Raw genomic sequence first — 23,935 nt, 5'->3', positions numbered from 1 at the left:
TTAAAGTTACGATGATTAAAATCAACACTCAGTGAGAACAGCTCAGCTGCATGGCAGACAATACGCATCTACTCGGTGTATTTGTTGATGGCAATGGAGCATCTTCAAAAAGAAGCATTTTCTGAATGCTATGAGAACATAAAATCATAGAATGGCCTGGGTTGAAAAGGACCACAATGATCATCAAGTGCCAACCCCCTGCTGTGTGCAGGGTCACCAACCATCAGACCAGGCTGCCCAGAGCCACATCCAGCCTGGCCTTGAATGCCTGCAGGGATGGGGCATCCACAGCCTCCTTGGGCAACCTGTTCCAGTGCATCACCACCCCTCCAGAGTAAGCCCTAAAACTTCCATAGGAAATAGTGACCATTTTGCTATTAATCAGAGGCTACTCCATGGGTATTCCTAATCCTTTTTTATGCAATACATGGAGGAATACAAATGCCTATTACACACAAAGAGGCACAGAGCAAGTAACACTGCAGAGCACACCTAACTGACTTGCTAACAATAGTGGGAAAGACAGGTTCTCAAGTAGCTGGATTCCAGACCATTTGAGGCTCACCTTAACTTGCCCCTTGAAACAAACACTACCATAAAAGCTGTCTGGGTTCATATGTAACACTTTAAAAAGCCGTACTTGACAGCTATGTTGTCATAACTGTGAAATACAGACCTCCTTTACTTCAGAGCTGTGAAATATTACTTCTCTTTCCTGCTAACTGGCAGCAGGAATTCTGCTATATCCACTATACAGTGTATATAATAAGGAACAGATGCCTGTGAATTATGATGCTGTAATTCCATCGAGGGTTTCCAGAGATGTCAAACCACAAAGACAAAGCCTGAGCAGTTCACAGAGACACCTGAACAGACCAGGATTACCGCAGCAATGACAGTTACCTTTCCAAACAGCACGTGAATCTGTCCTTTTCCCTTCTATCTTCAATTCTTCCCTTCTGCCTCAGCCCCTCATCCACCCCACCCTCCTACCTCTTCTTCCTCCAGGTGAAATCCCACTCCCACCTGCCCTAGGAATGCAATTAGTTTCCCTGAGGACCACCTGGCTCTGAGTAAAGGGCTGTTTTCCTAACTCAGCTTTCACAGCGGGTGTGAATGTAGCGGTGAATTCAGCCAACGTCTTTACGGCCTCCCAGAAAACCACGCCAGTGACATTCTCAGCAAGAGCAATATTTTAAAGAAATTAACAAAAAACTCAGAATCCATGGAACGTTTTCACGTACCATTACCAAAGGCAGATGTTAATGCTATTGCCAGTTCTCTACTTTTGGCTGCACAGCTTATAATACAGTCCTGCAAATGACATGTCAAAACGCCTCGGCTGACCTTCACCATCTTTAGGACCGTATTTAGGGTCTTTGATGTATTTAGGAGCATACTTCAGACGTGCAGTCACCTCTTTGCTACCTAGAGGAGCTGAGACGTGCTGTACAGTGAGAACCCCAGGAGGCACAGAACACTGGGGAAATGCAGGAGGATGGGAGGACCAGCTCAGATCCCAGGAGTTGCCCCAGGTGCATTTGTACCCAAAGAAAGAGATAATTCTGAGTGGTGCTTGTGGAACTGGGATAAGGCTAAAAGAAAACACCTGGAGGTTGCAGCTTAATGAAAGAAACAACCCACTACGTATTACTTTATGGCGTTCTGAAGTTAAGAGCTCCCTGAATCTGTGCTTTATGTCTCTATACTGGTCTCTCCAAAGCTCCCAACCAGGAGATTAAAGATAATATTTGTTAATAATAAATCTCAATGACAGTCAAAGTGTATGGGCTAATGAGCACAGGCCTGCAATAACCCCTTACTACTGCATTTTTACTCTAAGGAGACTGAAAATAAAAATCCCATCAACATACATATATATATGTGTGGCTTATGGTTATCATTAGCTTGATTAGTTGTTTTAATTTGAAAATTTTGGATTTGATTCCCAGTTCCAGCACATAAAATTTTCCATTGAAAGCAGATTTTGGCTTTCTTAGCATGAGATACAGTGGTTAGTGTTAACATGCAACCAAAAATTTTATGCAGGCAAATAAACTTGCTTCCTTTTCTTTGGGCTCACTTCCAAAACACTGGTTTTAATATACGATGTACAAATGTCCCATAACACTGCTTTATATTAAAAGCATGAGCCAGAAACGTCCTACGAGAACACTTCTTAGCTCAGTCTTTTTTTCATTTGTTATTATTATTCATGCCTACGCACCTATGTGGAAATACAGAATCAGCTTCGACATATTTAATTTCTACTGAGGAAAATACTTTACAGACAACATTTAGCACGTCCCCCTAAACGGGGTGAACACACTGAGGAAGGTTTATTCATTTCACTCCAATCACGGACACCAGTTGCAGATGGAATACTTTGACCTCCTACTTAAAGTCTATCATGGTAAATTACACACGTGATGCTGCACATTGTGAATTATTTCAATTAACACACAGGACCATACCAGTAAAGTCAGTTCAGAGAACATACAAACCTCCAAAGGCAACTCTCTTATGGAATGGGATGTACTACGCTTTCCTTCCTGACAGATCCACATTTTACAACTGCTGTAGAGACAGTTTCCCTTCTCCCTCTCCTTTTGGTGCACAAACACATCTCTCGCTTCCTTTCGTGGGTCAGCACAATGTTCCAGTCAGTGGTTTTACAGCCACAATTTGAGTAAGCAATAGATGTTCATGCTACCAGAGACTGACTACAGTACAAGCTCCAGGAGGCCACCAAGGGCCCTTAATGCACCAGAAGGTGGCTGGAGTGCATTGAATCTACAATGATTTAACTATGGCTGACTCCTATTACTAAATGAACACTGCAGTCACTCCTTGAGGAGCTCTGCAGAAATATGCTTGTACTGTAATGGAGTAACAGAGATGTCTCCTTGCCACAAATAAACAGTACTTAAAAATTAATAATAATAATACAAAATCCACTAAAGAAAAAGATGGAAAGGGATACCATCTCCATTTATATTTCTTATAGAAATAATAAAATTTGCAGGTACAACATGCACTAATCACTACCATAGCTAAAGAATAAATTCTGTATTGTGATGGAATACACAGCAGTGACAGCAGAGTAGCAAAGTCCTAGGCTACAAGAAGCGAGGTCTTGCTCAAATGCAACAGCCAAAGGCACAGAAAGAAAAGAAACCACTTACCTTCAAAAGGCCTCAAGTACACAGAAACCACCAGCAAGACGCCCTCACCTCCACTACCAACACTTAAATGAGGGCTGGGAAGGGGTGGATCCCAGCCCTTCTCGTCACTCAGGTACATTGCATGCACCTGAGCTCCCTTGGGTTGGCCCTGCCTTCCCACCAGGTGCTCCATCACTGCTTCAAACCCTGATTTAGTGTTTCAACTACATCTGTGCAAGGTATATTGAAAGACAATTGCAGATATAAAGAGAAAAATAACCGTCAGATAAAACAGAAAACTATCAGTTTCCATGTTCCTGGATTTTAGGGGCTTTTTCTTTACCTGAACCACTGTAAGACGATGATGAAGGCGTTCTCCTTGAGAAGCTTTTCACAGCAAGACTCTGTCCCCGCTGCTTCCGCCTCCAGGCTGTTCGGCACTTGGAGTCTATGCTCTGCTTGATTCGATACCAGTCAGATTCTGAGATCCCAAACTTATAGAAGAGATGACCTGTAATTAGAGAGAAACACAAAGGGGTGGTACCCAGCTCAAATCTGTGTTTGCAGGAGCACATGGTGCTGATGGATGCTGCCACACACACTGAGCAAACAAGGAGCTGAACGATTCAGAACAGCCTAAAGAAAAACAGTGAGAGTGAGAAACATGCCAAAGATGTACAGTGGGGTCATTTCAGCAACAGCTTCAACAATATTCACAAAATTAAGTGTGCACAGTTGTGCATTTAGAAGCATCACTAACACGAAGCTTGCAGATGTATGCATCTGCCCATGGAAGCTGCATCTAAGGTGAGCAATATGGAAACAGAAGGATCCAGCTCTCCTAAGCCCAAGCAGGAGAAAGCTTTATTTATTGCTGATAGTGCTCACAGTGTGTGTGTATGACAAGCAAGAGGCTGCATAAAGCTGCATATAAAACAACCTCTTAAAACTTAGTGCGGGATTCAATAGAATCCAATAAAAACACAGCACCAAATTCGAATCTTCTGAAAGCGTCACTACTGTTACTGAGTCATTTAAAGAGCCACATTCTGCACTTCCCAGCATTTGGTGCTAAACTGCCAAACTCTTATAAAAACACCATGTCGATATGTTGGACTGTTGGAGTGTTCTGAAACAAAGCTGATACAAATGGAGTCCCACTGCCAACACAAACCACATTCATTAGCATCTGCAAACTCTGCCATCCAAGTGGAAGCCTAATTGTACAAGAAGTGGTGCAAAAATACTCGTCAAAGTCCAAAAAGCTCATTTCAACATCTGGGCAAATAGATCAAAAATTGAGAAGCAAACACGTCGTATATGGATGGCTCTTTCAAGGCACTTCTCACATCACTTTGCTGTAAGCTCACAGAGGTTTACATCTTGCTTAAAGCACTCAGAACTGGGGGTGTCTGATTGGACGCTAAGGGAAATTTATAACCCTGAACTGCAGGAAGAAAAAAAAGCACTTGAAAGAGTGAAGCCAACATTTCCAAACTGTGATGTAAACCAGAACCATCCCAGCATTCACCAACCGTTGCAATTTCAGTACTAACTAAACCTCTCAGAATCAGATCTACAATAGTTAAAAGCCAGCCCAAAGCTGCAGTATTTGGTTTTGGTCAACGTGGCCGTGCTTGAAGGAGCTCTTACAATTCTTGTACTCCTTTTTGTATTCACTGCTTACCATCCCCAGCACAATAAAACCATCTTTTCAACCTACTGGGTTTACAGATTTACACCCTAAGAGGACCCTGAAGTACATAAGCGAAGCAGCAAAATGCCCCAGGTTTGCACAGACTAAGAGCTCTGCACTTTCCTTTGCATTATAACAGAGTCCTCAGAATCTGAAATTCACAGGTGCTGTTCTAACGTGGCCATGAGGAACATCCTACCCCTGAAGTCATCATCACTGCCCATTTATTTTCTGATTACTTCAGTATAGATTTGTTCACAAAGCCACTCGAACACACAGGAGGAAAGCACTGGCATCAAGAAGCCGGTTCCAATGCACTCTAAAAGGCTGAGGATTGATGCCCAGCAAGTGACAGAGGCACCTCACTCATAGATTGCTTTCCAGCCCCTACGCTGTGTCTCCATAACAAGGGTGGGAGTAAGGAAGGAGGAAAGCCGATCAGAATTAGCATCTGCTGCTGTGGAACAGTTCCCTTTCCATGGGTGTCAGCAAAAGGAAAGCACATACTGTACTGTAAATTGTAAGACCACGCTTCCGAGTGCAATCTATTACCAATATGCACTATCCAGAGAAATGGCTTTAAAAATCTTTGCAGCAACGTCCAATAAAAATAGTTGTGTTTTTACTCCTAGTACGAGCTCAGCAGTGCACACAGAGCGCTTGTGCTGTCCTGCATAACACGGAATATGCTGTGATTAGTTTGAACAAATATCCGTGTTTCACTCATCGATACGTTTTAATGACTGTGTGCTGCTGTTAGAGAAGCGACTGCATTGACTGCAGCTCTGAGAACACTCACAGTAAAGCAGCCAGAGATTTTAACTCTTGCAGTGTCAGTACGGCACATTCCAGGACGTCCCTCTGTTCCAACAGAAATCGAAAGCAAAACCATTTATGACCAGAGCCCCAGTGAGCTGTTTGCATCAGGAGACCCAGCGCCAGCAGGACAAGAGCTTAAGAAAGATGATGGGCTGAGGTGAGACATAAAGCATCCCAGAAGCTGCTCCGTGGACAGAAGACAAGAAACGACATTTGGCTTATTGACTGCAAAAGTTAATTAAAGTGATAAGAAACGGTTGTGAAATATTAGATAGAGGGACCACTGCCTACATAGAGAGAACACAATGGAGGAAAGCAGGGAAGACAGATGATGAGCTGAGGGTATAGTGAGAAAAGCAGATTTGGGACTGGGGAGAACATCACAGACAGGTGTATTTCTCTTCCCTTGCCCATGGAATTCCAACTTAGCCACCCAAAGGCATTAAACTGGTGCAAACAACACAACCACTGCATGCACACCACCACTCTGTGCTCAGCCACAGCACCTGCAAATTGGGCATAGCAAGTCAGCCCTTAAGCACCAAGATAGCTGACATCAAACTAGGTGAATTACAGATGTATAAATCCATCCTGCTGCTACTCCAGCTCTAAGTGTTACCCTATTAACAGGTCTTTAGCAACTGCCCCAGAGCCGCCTGCTGATGGCTGAGCAAGGACTAATGCAGCTGACAGCGGGGTGTTTCTGAAGTACACACACACATATCAATATGATTTACCCCTAGCAGAGATACGTCTCGAGAACATGTGCAAGCAATACTAGAGAAAGAAAGCGTGCTGCTTCGCTGCTCTCTTCCATAAGTGATCGCATGCAGGAGAGCTCTCAGCCCAGCTGCTCACTCTGAATATGTCTAATAGCAGAAAAGAAGTACAAAAGGCAGGAATAAAACAAGATGCTGCAAACGAGACCTTTTTTGAAATGCTAAGAGTCCAGAGCTTGCTTGCTTTGGGAACCTCACCTCCCAAACAAACCTCCCAAATAAAGCGTTATAAAACTTTATCCAGCAAAAGCAAGGAGGAAAGCCTGCATGCATTGGGAAAATTCAACAAGCCAGCGTGAAAAGCAGCAGGTGCATCACTACAGCTGGAGCCCAGCATGGGAGCACTGCACCACTTCTATTAAGCACGTTTACACAGCTTAATACAGAACAAAAAGACACCGTGACACCAAGTTCCATAAGGCTTCCTGTGCAGCACAAGATCGATCTTATTGTTGCTCATCTAAGAAGAAAAGCAATGGGAAAGATGGTAGAAATGTGGTATGAACAGAAAGGTTGTCAGCAATGGATGTCTGAAATGAGCACACATCCCCAAGCTGCTTTTGGGCAGTGAATGTAGAAAATGTTTTTGGGGGGATTGAGAATTTTTCATAGGAAAAGCAGAAATAATTAAGGAACAAAAATGAAATGAAAACAACGCTCCTGAGAAAGCAAACCTCCCTTTCTTAAAGGTCAGAAGTCAGGCAGCAGACAAAGCAACCCGCGGAAAACACTGGATTGTAACAGAATTTAATTAAGAGCAAATTGAAGGAGGAAGAGAAGACGTTCGGAATATCAAAACCAGACATGAAATATTCCACAGACAAAACCCGCCTCCAAAAAGACAAACTTCATGTCAACAGCTCACATTTAGATGCTGCTTCCCGTGCTCCACGAACACCACATTTGTTTGCAGAATTAAAAGGCAAACTATCGCACCCACGGAGCTGGCAGGGCTCCTTTTGCTGCCCTTCATCCTGGTATGGCACACATTCATCCTCTTCTATTGTTGCAATTTGAAAGGTTGTAGGGAAAGTGTTACCCCAGAGCCGCACGCATCCATATGTGTGATCCAAGCAGGCAGTGAACTGTTCTTTCCACTTTCAACTTCAACACTGCTTTTCAAGTCTGCCCTTTTCAAGAGGGTTCAAATTCAATCTAACTTCAGATTCAAGTGATTAAAACCTATCGACAGAATCATCTTAAGCGACAGACCCCGTGAAAAACAAGGGCTGCAGATTTTGCCTGCACAGAGTCACAAAAAGGGGCGATTATTTGGGGTTTTGGCCAATAAAATACATTTTTTCATGTAAGGCTCATACATTTGGAGCTCTTTTTATTAAACAAATAGTGCACGGCAACAGAATCTCTCATACAAACTACTTGAACAACACCAAGCACCGCTGCAGTTACTTCTGTCTTCAGGCTTCAACTCTTCAGTAGGTAATTGTGGCCGAGCACTGACCACACTAAAGCAATCTCTCAAAGAGTAATTGTTGGCTTATTTAGGGCTGGGAGGAGGTGGGAGTTCGTTCCCCTCTGCTCAGAAACCAACCCACCTGCACAGCACTGAGATGTGGGGCTGGGTGGGGGGATGCTGACCCTCCCCGCTGCCTCCCATGGGTGCAAATAAGGTCCTATGACAAATGGATTATTCTACAGCACTCTTGAGCTAAGTTATAATAACACACAAAAGCCGAAATTACACGTTAATCAAATCCCCTTCTGTGCGGACAACAGGAACTCTACGCTGCCGATCACATAAGGGATATCATCCTCAATGTGATAAAGTGCATAACTGCTAATTGTAGAGCTGTATTACAACAAATACCCACACAGCGTTCACCCACAGCTGGGAAATTAAGTCTGACGTGACAAGAGAATAAGGGAATTCCTAAATATCATGAAGGATCTTAATGTAAAGAGAGGAATGTTTGAGGTAAACACTGCAGATGTGAAAAACCCGAGTGAGTCATTGCTTTGAAACAGAAGTGTGTGATTATACAGTTTAGGGAATGAGGACTAACATTGGGGACACCAAAAATACACTCCTTCCAGGTGTGCATTGCTCAGCACAACTATGCGAGCTTCCAGATGCCACCATGCTCCGGGGTTACATAAATACACGTGTCAGCCCATTAAGGAGCTAAATATGTGTTCCCATGGCTTTACAAGGCAGTTGGAACAGCAGTGGGCTGGCAGATATGAGCTGACCTCAGCCACACAGTGCCCCTCTCTGCTCCCCAAAGCACAGTAATGCAGCTCTAATAATTAATTACCCACATCCCAATGGCCTCAAACTCTACCGGAACTGAGGAACGAGATGGGCTGTCCTTTAGGATAAAAATGTCTCTAACACAAATGGAAGCAGCGTGGTTTTTAGCTATGCCAAGGAAACTAACGATGTTATCTCAGCTGCTAAAACAAAGCCGAGTTCAAATGAAGTCTCTGGCTGGTAGGAATCCTCTTTTTGGGATCAAAGGGGTGTGCTGTAATGTGCCACCGTTAAAGGCAAAGGAATCCTTAACTCACTAACTGCTAACCCTCCTCCCTGCCTGCCCCTACGTGCTGTACCAACAGCAGAACCTGTTTGATTTACTCAAGCCAGAGCCATCAGCACGCAAACGATGACATCTAGTGGAGCAGCAAATGCACCAGCCTGGGGAGGACAGCTGCACACACATCCCTCGTGCACCACTGCTCCAATTCCATCTCTGCTGCTCGGGGTTTGTGGGGTGCACAACCAGGATCTGCTCTCACACTGGAGGGGGGCAATCCCTGAGTACGGCAGTGTTACTCCTTGTATGGGATTTCCATGCTGTGCGTTCGATCACAGTGCTCTGATGGTGACACAGTATTAACAGCTGGTCATATGTAAGCATCTAATCACAGAATGGCTTCAGTTGAATAGGACCACAATGATCATCTGGTTTCAACCCCCTGCTATGTGCAGGGTCACCAACCAGCAGCCCAGGCTGCCCAGAGCCACATCCAGCCTGGCCTTGAATGCCTGCAGGGATGGGGCATCCACAGCCTCCTTGGGCAACCTGTTCCAGTGCATCACCACCCTCTGCATGAAAAACCTCCTCCTAAGATCCAACCTGAACCTCCTCTGTCTCAGTTAAAAACCATTCCCCCTTGTCCTATCAATATCTACCCTCATAAACAGCCATTGCCCCTCCTGTTTAATAACTAAAGTGTAATTATCAAGAACATTAAGCGTCTAGCTCCTTAATTAAGTTTAATTCTAAATGAACAAACCCAATAAGAAAATAATTCTAGACCAAATCAGAGCATTTATACTCTCTGTATACTCTTCTATCTTCCTGCTACTCTTCCCCAGTTACATGAAAGTTACTCCACAGTGACAATACAAAATATAACCACTTCTCTTTTCCCCCCAGCTCTGAAAGAAAACAGATTCCCTGCTCTGAAAAACATCTCACAAATCTGAAGGCGCAGCAAATGAAACAAAATACTTTGGGGAATAAAAAAAAAAAACAACAAACCCAAACCCACAACAGAAGATCTATGTTTCATTTCCTCCCGGAATGTATATATTCATGCAACATTCAGGTCGCAGTATGAAAGTGAAATTGCATATTTCATATATCTATAGCTGAATATCGCAATGGCAGCGTTCCATACGGACTATACAAGCATTTTCATCTGAAACATCTTCGTGAAGATTAGGACCTCAAGGACGCCAACCCCATCCCTACCGATATGCCTTCCAAATCAAAGACCTCACGTGCTCACCTTCCTGCGCAATAAAAATGCACACGTGCTTTTGAGGCTTCCAATACATTCACCTTCCAGTTTGGCACATTGGAAATGTCAGAGTTCATTTACAATCAGACCGAACAAGCAAAGATCCTCCTATTCTTTTTAGTCCCTCCTTGGGGAGAGGCGCTCCTACACGGCACGTCAGCCTTCATTCTGCTTTGGAGCAGAACGTACCTGGGTATACAATGTGTTTATTGCCAAGGGATCGACTTACTGATTGAAATCAAAGTTTGATGCTGAAAACAAATGGAATCGCCCCATTTGAAGCAATAATGTGCAATTGAAACAAACAGCCCTGATGTGAAGGAGCCGCGGCCAACGATCACACATCAGGTCACTTCTCATCTCCGCAGCTTTAAAGAGAAATTGATTAAACAGGCGTTTATTTTTCACACAGCGGCACAATTCAACCCGACAGAACCCGCAGATGGAAAAAAAAGAGAGCAGAGGGTTTTGCTTTCAGCCTCCCCTCCTGAGCCACCCCGTTACATAACCCCTCGCCGCGGTGCCTCAGGATCCCATCTGGATGGCAGTCACCGCCCCACGTGCCGCCAAGAAAAACTCACTTAGGAATCAACAACGAAAATTTCTCCCCTTCCGAAGGAGTTTGTGGGTTTGGAAAGGGCTGGCATGACAGAAACCTGAACGCTGCGGGAATTTATTTACATTTTACTCGCAGTCCGCTTGAGGCATCTCCCCACAGCGCTTTTTAACCCTTTGGAAACGAAGGAAAGTTCAAAGCGGAGGAGGAAAAACCCAACAACTTTCTGGAATTCCTTTATGAGATGTTGTGGACTCACAGCTCCCAGCAAACACAACTACGAGCCATCCAGGGCAATGTGTGTTATGTCTATGCTGACCTACCTGTGTGCGCTGGCTGGGCTGCTTTTGCTCTCACCATCTCAGGGACCAAATGCGTTACAGCTCTTACTACTCGTGTCTTCTAAAACCACACTGCAAAAGTTCAGTTTTCCCATTTGACGGTCTTCAATAGTAAAACTATTTCTTCTCTAAAGGCTGCTGAGAGTTTGTCAGTGGAACTTAGCTGAAAAAGGATGCTGTATATGGAAATTATCTAGGATGATCCCACTGTATTTCATCTATGCATGGACTGAGCCCAAGCGATGCTGGGGAGATGCCGGCCAATGGTATAGGCAGCAAAAGCAAGGAATGCTCCTGGCTCTGACCCCAGAGGGGCACCTGCCCTGCTGACAGCTGTAACCCTGCAGGAAGGTCCATAAATCAGTCCAAAGCAAACAGTGATCAGAACAGCGTGATGCAGAAGTCTTCCCTTTCACTTGAAACTGGATGGATTTGCAGGGCTGATGGGGAAGATCCTCGGTCTTTGCTGTCAATGCTAATCAGGAAGGGCCCAACGCTTCTTGCTGATGTCACTGTTTGAGGATTCTTCGTTCAGGAACTTGCAATGGCATCTAAGAAAACCACCTAAGAATCCCTTGGTTTTCATTCCATAGCTATAACGCAAATAAATGATCATATTTGCAGCAGGAATTCTCACACTGAGCATTTCTTTCTAACTAACAACGCAATTTTGACCCTTTTTAACATTATACCCTCTTGAAGCAATGTCTGAAATCACCAAGGAAACTCCTTTTACATTCATAGACTGATCTGTTTTAGCAGAGAGCAGGGCACTTCAGCACGTACACTAAGTCTGGCCAAAGCGCAGAAGCATTAGCAGGATGGAACAATCACGTTTAGGCCATAAAGAGATGGTCCAAGTGACCTCATGTATTAGCTTTCTTCTTTCTCTAGAGCCCATGAACTCACACATGCTTGACAGCACATCATGCACAATCAAGCTACATGCAGTCACAGCTACAACTGACAGGCAGTTGGAAATGGAAAACTAAATTCATGGCTTTTACAATGCAGGAATCGCATGAGAAGTGTGAGATGGAGAGAGAAAACACCCTGCAAACAATTTATTTCTTCTTCCCCCAAAACTGCCACCTTTTTTTTTCAGCTTATTGAACAGTAACTGGCTAGGAAAGTAATTGAAATACACATAAGTGCCCAGGAAAGAAGAAAACAACAGCCAGCAGTAAATTATAGTGCTTACATAAAGTCAGTAAGCAAAGGCCAGCATTGATGCCATTTATGAGAACTGCGGTGCTGAGATAAACTCGATGGGTTCTCATATTATCTTCTTGCCTAGCCTCAAAAGAGGTTATCACTTCCCTCCATGTGGCAGCGTTTAATTGATTCACAAAACAGCAGCTATTTGGTACTGAAGCCAGACTTCTGCAGCTCTCAAGAAGACAATGTGTTTGCAACAAGCAGCACCGCTGCATCAAGGCCTTTCCCGAGGGTGCTGTACTAAAATAAAGAATGCTTTCTGGATATCATGAAAGCATAACAGGAATGTTTTCTTCCCCTTCTTTTCACTCAGAGATGTGCTGAGCTCTCGGACTCTGCATCTCACTCTCTGCTTGAGGGATGAGATAGCTCAGCACCTCTGCAGGCTCTTGCTCTCTTCCTAAGTTCTCCCTATAGCAGCTACCACCATCACAGCTCTTCTGGGCTTGTCTGATGGATGTGGTGCCCTTAGTGAAACTCAGAGCAGAGGCTTGGAATAGCACTCAGCTCAAGAGAATCTGCTTCAGCTCCCCCATCTGCCACAGGCATGATGCTGCAGATTTGGGTTAATCCTTGTTTACTTATATTCAACCCTTAGAACTGTAAAATGGGAGTTTGTCCTACCTCTAAACCATGATCTGGCAGTCAAGAAATGAACTGCAATATCTAATAACACCCCTTGTCCTCAAAGGAACGGGCTGAAGTCAGTTCATATTTCCAAACTTCTCCATAGGATTTATTACTCGGAGAAGAAAATGTTGGCAAAATGTATTTCCAGGGACCACAAGATTAGCTCATCCATGTGGACACAAACCACACAACTTCTTCCCTGAATGCTATAGCTTGGAAGATTAGTTAACGTCCTATATAACAAAGAAACAGAGAATGGGTTAAACAGAAGACATAAGCGATCCTGATGGAATCCACCATTGAGCTGTGTGTCTCCAGTTGCCCATAACCAGGACTTGGAGCAATCCATGTTGCAGTTATGTGAAGCCCAGGTAATGAGAGAGCGCAAAACAAGCTTAAAGGGATCAGGAAGGAGAATGGAGACTAAAAAGTGCAATTTATAAAAACATTGTAATAAAGTGGGGAAAAAAAATAAAATAGCAAAGGCATTCTGCATTTGTAGAATACACTGTGAGTAACTGCAATGCTGATATAAAACATTCTGTGTAATGACGAAAGTCTGATGCATCTCCTAAGACAGATGCTATGCTGAGAGATATTAGAGCTAACAGCTTGCCTATGAGATGCAACTTCTTACCTTTCCAACGTGTAAAAGCATGATGATGCTGGTGGAGGACGTACATGGATACAAATACACACACGCTGCTCCACGCAGCACACTCTACACAAGCAGGAGTCAAATGTGTTTCCTATTAAACAGATGTGGGTGGTCTGCTTCTCCATCTGAAGCAGTATCGCGTTGATTAATATTGTAAAGCAACACAGTGCTTAATTCTATTTGAACAGCTCTCTGAAGAGCTCTCTCCTATCGAAGTGTATTAATATCTTTCAGCTAGTAAAATATAAAGATGAAATAAGCGTTAACCCATGAACTGAAGGTTAATGCAATTCACTCTACAAAGCAGTCCTGGAAGTAGACAGGGAAATTCAGCAGAACAATATTGAACCAACAAGGGCTGCAGCCAGACATAACCACAGGGTCCTATTAGAAGGACTCTTGGTGTCCATCAACACAACAGAACGTAACGGTGCAGCTCTATCTTCACACTGTTAGTGAATCTACACCTCTTTCTTCCCACCCAGCCCCTCATTTTGCATTTCATTTGTAGATACCGACCATTTCTCCACTTGTCAAATTGACAAATATGTTAAAAACTGACAGGTGAGAGCCTGCAGAAACAAAAGTGAAGATGCGAGAGAGTCACAGAACTGAAGCACTAACAGCAAATGGGGGATAACTCATGTTATTTCCCTTCCATTCTAGTATTCCTATTTTATACAGTGAGGACTACTGACAGTGGTGGTGATCTTAAAAGGGCTAAACCTGAACATTGTGTTACAAACTGAAAGTTAGAACTGCTTATGTCCTTGTATTTCATGAGAAAACATCTATGTTTTCAGTAGGGCTGAAGTAATGAGCTACTTAATGACACAGAATGCCTTTAAGTCATTTTGGTTCCTTGCCTAAAAACTTCCCTCGCTACCGCTGCCACCCCACAAGCACATTTATACCACAAATGAAAATGAATACTTCCAAAGATAAACTTTCATCTCCCTGCGGTGAACCTTATGCAGCACACCAAGAATTCTTCATCAACATGCAACCATTCGTTCTCTATAGCTTCCGCACATTAGTCAAAGTATTTTCTATTGAATACAGATTCGGACGTCTTCTTTCCCTTCAAGGAAGGAGAAAGGAAGAAATAGCTTTTCACCGACAAAACTTAAAGAAACCTGAAACAAAAGGAATGATATAATCCTTTACACACTGGCTTGGGCATTGCTAGCTAGGATTGGCAAAAGCAAGGCTGATGACATTAGATTTTAACTGAAGTTTAAAATAATGCATCAAAGTAGTACAGTTCAGAGCACAAGCAAACCACACAGTCAGGATAACAACATAACTTTGTTCCCGTGCCAGCACCACACTCAGATTTTGGTAGGATTTATGCAACAACACATCGCAGAATCATGGAATCATAAAATGACTTGGGTTGGAAGGGACCTCAAGGATCATGAAGCTCCAACCCTCCCCCCTACCACAGGCAGGGCCACCAACTTCCACATTGAAAACCAGCCCAGGCTGCCCAGGGCCCCATCCAACCTGGCCTCAAACACCTCCAGGGATGGACGGGGCATCCCCAGCCTCTCTGGGCAGCTGTTCCAGCACCTCAACACTCTCAGAGTAAAGAACTTCCCCCTGACATCCAACCTAAACCTTCCCACCTTCAACTTCAAACCATTTCCCCTTGTCCTGCTGTTATCTGCCCTTCCAAAGAGTTGACTCCCCCTCCTGTTTGTAGTCTCCCTTTAGGCACTGAAAGGCTGCAATGAGGTCACCCTGAAGCCTTTTCTTCTCCAGGCTGAACAAGCCCAGCTCCCTCAGCCTGTCATCAATAACATCACCAATAAGAACCAGATGGGCTCTGGAGCAGTACTGCAGGCACGATGTTCCGGGGCTCTTCTCATCACCCCTCTGACAAATAGAAGGATGAAATCCTGGCACAGCTGAACTCGACAGGAGTTGTACAACACAGCCAGAACCTCATCCTCAAACATGATGAGGCATTTATCCATATGCTCTCTCACATCACAGCAAATTCATTATCTGCCTACCGAAACTGAATTGCAATTTAAATGAATTATTGGTAGTGATAACATAACATGAAAATGTTGTTTGTGGGCCAGTGTTGTTCCTAGTAAATTTATTGCTTCATAAAGTTTACATGAATTCTCTTTAGTTGCCGCTATAGATGCAAATCTCAACAGCCATTAGCATCCAGGCACCCAAAACAACTAACTGTGGGCAGGTTCACACACACGCAGGTAACACACATTCCTTCCCAATATTCACTCTTACAAATCTGTCTAGGTTTAAAAAACAACCTAACACGATCATTTGCACTGATGAGATCAATAGATAATAAGGTTTAGGAGATCCAAATTCCTTTGGATCATAATCTCTCCTACAGATACAGATTTAATGTGATTGCAGTACAAGCCTGACATCATCTGCTTCAGGTACACAAAAAGACAATTGGCCTAATGCAGCAAACTGAATGGTTATTGCCTATTACCATCCCCGAGATAGCCAGAAATGAAAGCAGGTCAATAGGAGTTTATTTCTTGGCTCAGTTTAGAGTATAGAAAGCAGAGCAGTATCATCACCAAACACTCCTCTGTATAACTATTAAACCCTTTGCCCTAACAGAAGCACAAAAACAAAACATCAAATTCTTCAAACAACAGTAGAAATAAGCTCTCTCTGGCTATGTTCTTAAGCCTTAATTGGCATTTCAAATTGGCAGTGGCATACAAAACATTGCAGTCTAACAAATTATTCCTTCCCTACTAATCCACGGGTGACCTACATAAGGTCTGACGATAAAGAGTGAGCTCTAGTTCAATGAGTCAAGTTGGTCATTTTCAGACACGCTCAATTCTACACTCGTGTTTAAAGCTCTGCTCCCTCTACACAGCATCCATAGCAAGGCATCACACAAGAGCTGAAGCACCATATCAGATGCACATCTGCAAGGCCTTCACCTGCTTCTTTTGCAGTAAAATATTTACACGACAGCACAAGGAAGAGACTTGGCTGTCCTCATTAATGTATTCACCACGTAATCTCTTATTAGAAGCCACTGTATCAGAGTGAGATGCATATACCCAGATTCTTCTTCACTCCTAACTAGGGGCTATGCTTACTATATTCTATATGCAAAACACTTCTAATGCCTTTCACACTGCCTAAAACTGCATCTGCAATATAAGTAATATCTGTTTGTCAATGCATAATAGCTTTAATTACCAGAAACACCCACACACTGCAACAGCCAGCAGTACATCAGCACAATCCTTGCTGTGAATCCACAGACCTTATGACACTTAATCTCTCCTTAAAAGAGATTGCAATGTTTTTCCATCTCAACATCCATTAGGATTCCTTCATAAGCAATAGATAAAAAGCCATTTGTCTGGCAACATGCTCCATTCTCCCAGTTGCACTACATTCTGTAAGCAGCCCACAGTTGCAGTATAAACTGGGAATTTTCAATATTATACTCACAGCGGATTCCATATATCATGAGAGGATCGAGCTGCTTCTTGCCATGCTTCCCCTGGCCTGAAAGGTTGGAGATGGCCTGAATTTCCCGATGGAAGAGATAATCGAGCAATGTCAATGCCATCTTCTCGGCCGTGCGGCAGTTGGTGCTGATGTGCAGCATGTCAGCAGGGGTGATGGGGCAACGGACCCGCATCTCAGGGTTATTTTCATCTCCAAGCCACGTCCCGTTGGGGTAATCCTCTAGAAAGAGATTGTGGAAATCGTTATCATGACCAGGAATGAAAGAGTCAGGTTCAGGTAGCAGCCGACATTTAAGTTCTTTTTGTTTTCTTTGTATTCTCCATAAGCTTCTTTCAGGTCTAGAATGACTGATAGGCTCGTGGCATTTGTTGTAGATAAAAAGTTAATTCCCAAATGCACATCAACAGTGAGCAAAGCAATTACCATTAACATCCTGTGTTAGTGGATATGCCAAGTGTTAGTGGATATGAGATTAATGAGGATCTAGAACAGAGCTCAGAGGGATGACCAACCACTCGTGGAGAATGGGATACAACACATGACAGAGGGCGAGATGCTCCAAATGAAAACAGAATTTCCAGTACCAATGTTGACAGCATCAGTAGGAACTGGAAAAACAACCAGCATTCATTGACAGGGGTCATTTGATTTCTGGGTTTGCTTTTAGTAGAGTAAAACACAAAGCTTCCTGACTTAGGAACCCCTCGCTTCTCCTGCTCCAGAGCATTACAGAATCTTCCCACTGTTTCACATACCCTCAGAATGGTAAAAATGAGAAAGACAGTCAATTATACAATTTATCCCACATGAAATGCCTTTGAAACGGAGCATTATGGCATATACAAAGTCATAAAGTCTTGTCTTCCATAATCCCTTTAGTCAATAAAGTAACAGGAGCCCAATAGATCAGCACCCTTTGTATTGAACCCCAAGCAATCAGCAGCCTCCCTTCTAACAACTGGTTCACGTTGTCAGCCTGCATTTCAGCAGACTGTAAGCCATGAAGATACGCAGTAAAACCTAACATGAAAGCAGCTCCAACACACAGAACGCTTTTAAATACGACCTTCAGGTTGGGTCATACCACTGCTGTCAGCTGTAATTTCATTGCAGTGAATAATGACAGCATGGAGCAAATGTTGGATTGTGCAATAGTGATGTATCATTACAAACAACAGATTATCGAATATAATAATGTCTAAGGAAAAATACTTATCATTGACATATGGAGCAGCTAGCCTATCAAATTTATTTCTGATGAAATCAGAACTTCATGCACTGTTCATAATATATTGTTATACGCCCCTTTTTATTCATATGTATATCAAATACCTCATATATATATATACATTTTTTACTTGAACCTAAACTATGTCATAAAGCACACGGGTGGTTTTCTGTCCACAGCACCAGGTGCCATCTGAAAAATAAGGTGGTTCAGATTAATTACGACTTGTTTTGAATGCCACTGTGTCTGGCCTCACCACAAGTCTGGTTAACATTATCAGGGAAAATAACATTCTGTTCCTGAAGACAAATGGAGTGTTTGATAAAAATTTGGACAGAGCTGGCAAAGCAAAAGATGTCATTGGAGAGATGGGGATGTTTTTCAAAGGAAAGCCTAGGAAGCACAAAAGAAAGGTGCTACACACCTTCCAGACCTTACTATTACCTTACCAGTTCACACTATTACCATTAGGTGTAAGTACTTAATACAGTGGGAAAACCTTTCATCTGTACTCTTGCTATCAGCCTCCACCAACCAAAGGTTTGTATCGATTTACAAAAATCATCACTCTTGTGGTTTTGTCTTTTTTCTTTACTGGCACCAAGTCCAGAACATACTGTTTTCACCACATGCAACTGTCCTTTTATTGCTAGCAGCCTGCAAAAAAGACACTGCCTTGTTATTCTGACCTATGAACACCAGCCCCACATGAAATTCTCTCTTGTATTTCCATCCTGCTTTAAAAAGTTCAACTGAAAGCTTCCTTTTGTCTGCAGAAATACAAGGAATCATTAAAGAGAAATGATGTGTATGAAACTACCAGCAGTCTTTACATACATCCACTCAATGCTGACGCCAACGCTTCCATTCAGTCCAAACTAAACTGGTTTGAATGTGCTATGTTAATTCATTCCCTGCAGTCTTCTAAATGAAATTCTTCCTGTCAAAATGAAACCTGAACAAAAAGCTGATGGTAATGAGAGGCTGATGATTCAAAAGAGCACAGTAACCTAACAATAATTCTGATAGCTCTATGGATGTGCACAGACTTTTCCCTCACCCTTCCCTTTGCTATATATCCCAGGTCACACATATAAACACGCACATATAACCAACACTCAAAGCCTTAAAAGCTGAGGTCCACGGGCTTGGCTGTGTTGAGAGAAGTTACACTTGACTATCTTGCTGGGCTACCTGATGGCACACAAGATAAAATTCTCCTTATCATGTATGAAAATACCTGACTTTCAATGTGAGGCTCGATCAAGCTGTGGGCAACCTGATGGAGCTGTGGATGTCCCTGTTTGTAGTAGGGCAGTTGGACTTGGTGACCTTTGGGGGTTTCTTCCAACCCTATGGATACTATGAAAATATTACCCATACTGAACTGTCAGCGTATCTGGCATCAACTACTATGAAAAGGCTGACACCCAAAATAATGGTGAGAAGAGGAAGCAGAGCATCGGTTATGAGGGAACTGGCTCTGAATGACTGGAGAAAAAGAGACTGAATAGGGAGAGGGACAAAAAGACAGAGTTTGATGGACGTTCTTTTCTCTGACCAATTATTTAGCACATAAATACTATTGATTAAAGCTGCTTCATTCAAAGCTTCCAGCACTCAAGCTTCCTTTTATGTTCACTGTAATGGTTCCTGATGTGAATTATCAGGCATTATATTTATATCTAGATAGGATCTAGATGAGCCGGGTTATTTAGTACATACGTTGCAAAACTCAGATACTGAGCCAGGACTCCACCAGTCACACACACAGCAACACAGCTTCTACTATTTAAAGGCTGCCAAAAGGCAACGAACACACAAAGGGCTGGGGAGGAAAAATACAGTCAGATAACACACTTTGCTTAAAAACCAGCACGTATAAATGCACGCGCTCATCCGTATGCCAGGGTAAACATAAACCTTTCTGGTTTCACCCTGAAGGATTTTTCTTCCATTAATTTTCCTAATGGCTCTGCTGTCCCACTTAAACTCTGGCATTCAGAATGCACTCCACCATGCGATACGTGCTGCAGAAAGGTACTTCCTTGCACTTCTGTATGCCAAATACTGTATCACCAGCAAAGTGGCTCTCGATCATTCCTATTTCCAGTGTTAAAAGTCCTGATGTTTTTATCTGATTTGCTCTCTGCACTCAGAAACTCATTTCAATGACAGACAATCTAAGTTTCTGGCTCCTCTTCACTGTTTTTTCAAGATCAGAAAATTTGCCTTTATCTCCATCCTGCTGAATCCAGAACTAGTTTGCTTTTCAATGCTGCTTTCAAATCTTTTTGACTGTATTAAGTCCATTTCTTTTATCTTGGAACACAGTTGACCGTTTCTCTGTGACCAGAGAACACAATGGTTTCAGCAAGCACGTGTGAGCAGGCAGAGGAGGCTGGGGCTGCTACACAGCCATGCACTGCTACAGGAACAGTGCAGGGAGCTTCAAGGTTTAGCATCCAAACCCCAGTGCCAAGGGCAGAGCCACCAGACAAGAGTCACTGCAGATTTCATGCCTGGTCTCAGCACACACATGTGTTCCCACCAAAGGAGACAGCAGACCCTGCACTGCTATTCACATCTGTCCAATAGGACACGTTCCCCTATTCAACATATGAGCATCAACAGTAAGAGCAGAAACAAAGCTGGGCTTTGCTCTCTCACTATGTGTTGTCAACCATTCTTCTAAAACAAAGGAAAACAAGATGAAGCACCTGCCCACATAAAAACTGGAATTAACCCATTCCATTACTCAGTGTGGTTGCATTTGAAAGGCTGGGTGGAAGCTGGTGCTTGCAGCAGGACAAAAAATACCTGGTAGCTGCCATAGAAAGGCAGAAAGATGACTTCAGCTCAAAGCATAAAGAAGACATTAAGTAATATTTTGGCTGACGTGTAGGAGATTCTGCATCTTTTTAAGTAAACTCTTGTCAAACAGCTGGAGTGCTTTGCCCCTGCAAGGGTTCATGAGGGTGTGATTAGCAGAGAGCTCCCAATAATCCAAACTCAATGCAATCCCATTTCTATAGTTTTCTTTGGCTTTAACCCAGCAGTAAGTTCGTGAGGTCCGAGCAGTGTGCTCACATCAGCTGTGCACGCTGCTATTTTAAGGATGGAAAAAGTTCGCTATGTGAAGGTTCACTCTCGCTGTCTGCATGTGGACATATGGAGCTCGGCAGGAAAAGCAGAAGAGTTGCAAGCGATGATATAAAATGCAGGATTCCATCGTAACAGTGAATTAAAAGTCCTGTAGAGACATCTTGGCCACTTATAAAACAGCTGTTTGGTATCACACTTCAAAAACTGTGAGCTCTGTTAAATACTACTATTGGAAAACAACCGCTTCAGATGCAAAGCTGAAGAGACAGATTGTGACTAAGCAATTTTCCTTAGGAAAAAAAAACCCTATTTTCCCTTTAATTAACATGCCACATAGACCAGCTTTCCCTTATCTTCTCCACAAATATGCATGTTTACATTTCCACTTCTAATTCTGTGATAGGCTTCAAATGCAGCAAAAAAGAACACTGAGAAAGCAGATATGATACAAAACCATCACACACGGTGCCAAACATTGCATGTCAGTGTTATCGAGTGTAAAGTTCACTGAACCAAAAGCTAAATCAGTGGATCTTGCTGTTTTATTTTATTTACATCACTTAAAAATAGTCTTCAAGGGGCTCTCTTCAAGCATTTCACATACTCAGCCAGTGCGTTTCTTTCTTAGCAGTTTCAAAGCCTTGGCTCCAGCTTAGACATTTCAAATAAGATCTGCTTTTAAGGCAGCACGGCAATGCTGAATGGGGTATTCTTATAACACAAAGATGAGAGGTCCAGCTTTCCTTCCTTCCATATTAAAAATAGGACAGTAACTCTATTGTCCAAGAAACAGATTTGAAAGGATAACAATGTGAATTAATGTTTCTGGAACAGATGCTCCTCTTGTCTGTACAGGAGGTCACAGAACAGAAACTTGAAATGTTACCATACACTGCATGTGTAAAAGAAAAATACTCTTAGAATATTCCTCATATCTTGAGATCTCTTACATCTTGAAAGCAACGCGTGGTGCTGATCAAAGTACTCCTAAGGACTGGTGTGTAAGTAGAGAATAATCAGAGTGCCTTCAAATAGCTCATTGCAAGAAGTATTCAGCATCTGAGCTTGGTTGCTGAGTTCAATTGGCTCTTCAAGTTTGTACTTTTTCTGTGCATAAGCAGCAAAAAAAAACCCCAGCATGTTCTGTTTATACCCACGCTCTAAAGGGAAACTTTGAAGAGCAGGTGGGGAATGGCCATTGCTCATGGACTGCTTCCTATAAACACAACCATGCAATGATCTCTAATCAGCACTGGGCACTGAGGAAAGTACTTCGGAAGCGCAAAAGAAATTCAACACAGAATATAGGGAAACCCATCATTGACTGCTGAGGAAATGAGAGCTACTCTGAGCAGTGGAGATGGCAAAAGATGAGGTGTTCATAGTGTGCTGTACAGTAGGATGGGATGCACGGTGTTGGGGTTGCAGTCACAGGTTTGGAAGGCGTTTTGAATAGAAGGCCTTAGAATGAATAGGATGGGAAGGAACCTGGACAAGTATTATTTTCATCTCAGATGTTATCTATTAAGAACATGAAAGCTTCCTTTTTAAGCATTGATCATTTGAAAGCCTATTCACCATCCTTAACAAAGCTTAATCTTTCCTAGTTGCTCAGACTTGCTTTTCCTCATCTAATGTGAACTCGCTGCAGTTAAAAAGTTTAGACAAACACATTTGAGAACGTCAGAATATTGTTTAACACATTTGTGGTGAGAATGAAAGCACGCGGGGCTGCCAGGTTACAGCTCAGTCAACTGAAAACCAGCCCTTGGCAGGATTAGTGCCACATACCAGCACCAGAGAACTCATTAAAACCAGAAAATAATATAGGTACCTCATACTGTAGGTTTAAAACTTCTGTAATTTAAAACTAGTGTGGATCTAATGTTCTCCTCGGTTTCTGCAGGGGAAGACAAAATCCAAAGGAAAGTCATGATATTAGGACCCAAGTTTTCACGAAGAGTGATGCTGAAGGAGCCTCTCCACCTCCCAAACCACACCGATGGAATTAAGGAGGTCGCTTTGCTGCTTACTTTCCATAAGACAGTGAGTTGGACAAAGTTGGAGGGTGCCTGTGCCTGAAGTCACACAGCTCAGCACACCTTCTGATCACAGATAAATGGACGATAAGCCATTGGCACACACAGCTAAACGCTCACTGCTACAAATCATAGGATCACCAAGGTTGGAAAAGACCTCCATGATCATCCACGTCCAAGCACCCACCCACCACCAGTAGTTCCCCTCTACATCACGTCCCTCAGTACTGACAAACAGTTTCTGGAGCAGTTCCTGAAGATCTACTGATAGCAACAGTTTAAAAACATTCTTCATTCATCAGCTGCTCATAGGATTTAATTAGAAAAGCTCAAGATACAGAAAGCACAACTTTGTTCAAACAGGGAAAATGTGCTGTATTCAAAACCTAGTGTAAAAACACATCCATGTCAAAACTAACCGGACTTATAAAAAAGCAGAAAG

The 23,935-nt window shown here is 42.9% G+C and overlaps 1 protein-coding gene across 11 annotated transcripts in view; it reads right to left on the bottom strand.

Annotated features, from left to right (window-relative positions):
- BANP (BTG3 associated nuclear protein) overlaps nt 1-23,935 on the bottom strand; it is a 112,102-nt gene that overhangs the window by 61,879 nt on the left and 26,288 nt on the right. For 10 of the 11 annotated variants that reach the window (XM_085551164.1, XM_085551163.1, XM_085551168.1 and 7 more), the window contains 2 exons: nt 17,101-17,340; nt 3,508-3,675 (listed from right to left, as the gene is read on the bottom strand). In XM_085551164.1, the coding sequence (XP_085407290.1) occupies nt 3,508-3,675; nt 17,101-17,340 (408 nt within the window). Of the gene's footprint in view, nt 1-3,507; nt 3,676-10,595; nt 14,766-17,100; nt 17,341-23,935 lie in introns of those variants that run through there. The other variant, XM_085551172.1, reaches the window with a different exon arrangement.

Source organism: Coturnix japonica, chromosome 6 (genome assembly GCF_054131305.1).
Source record: "Coturnix japonica strain WE chromosome 6, WE-NBRP24, whole genome shotgun sequence".
In the NCBI taxonomy this organism is placed as follows: domain Eukaryota; kingdom Metazoa; phylum Chordata; class Aves; order Galliformes; family Phasianidae; genus Coturnix; species Coturnix japonica.
This window is presented reverse-complemented; position numbering and strand designations above follow the sequence as displayed.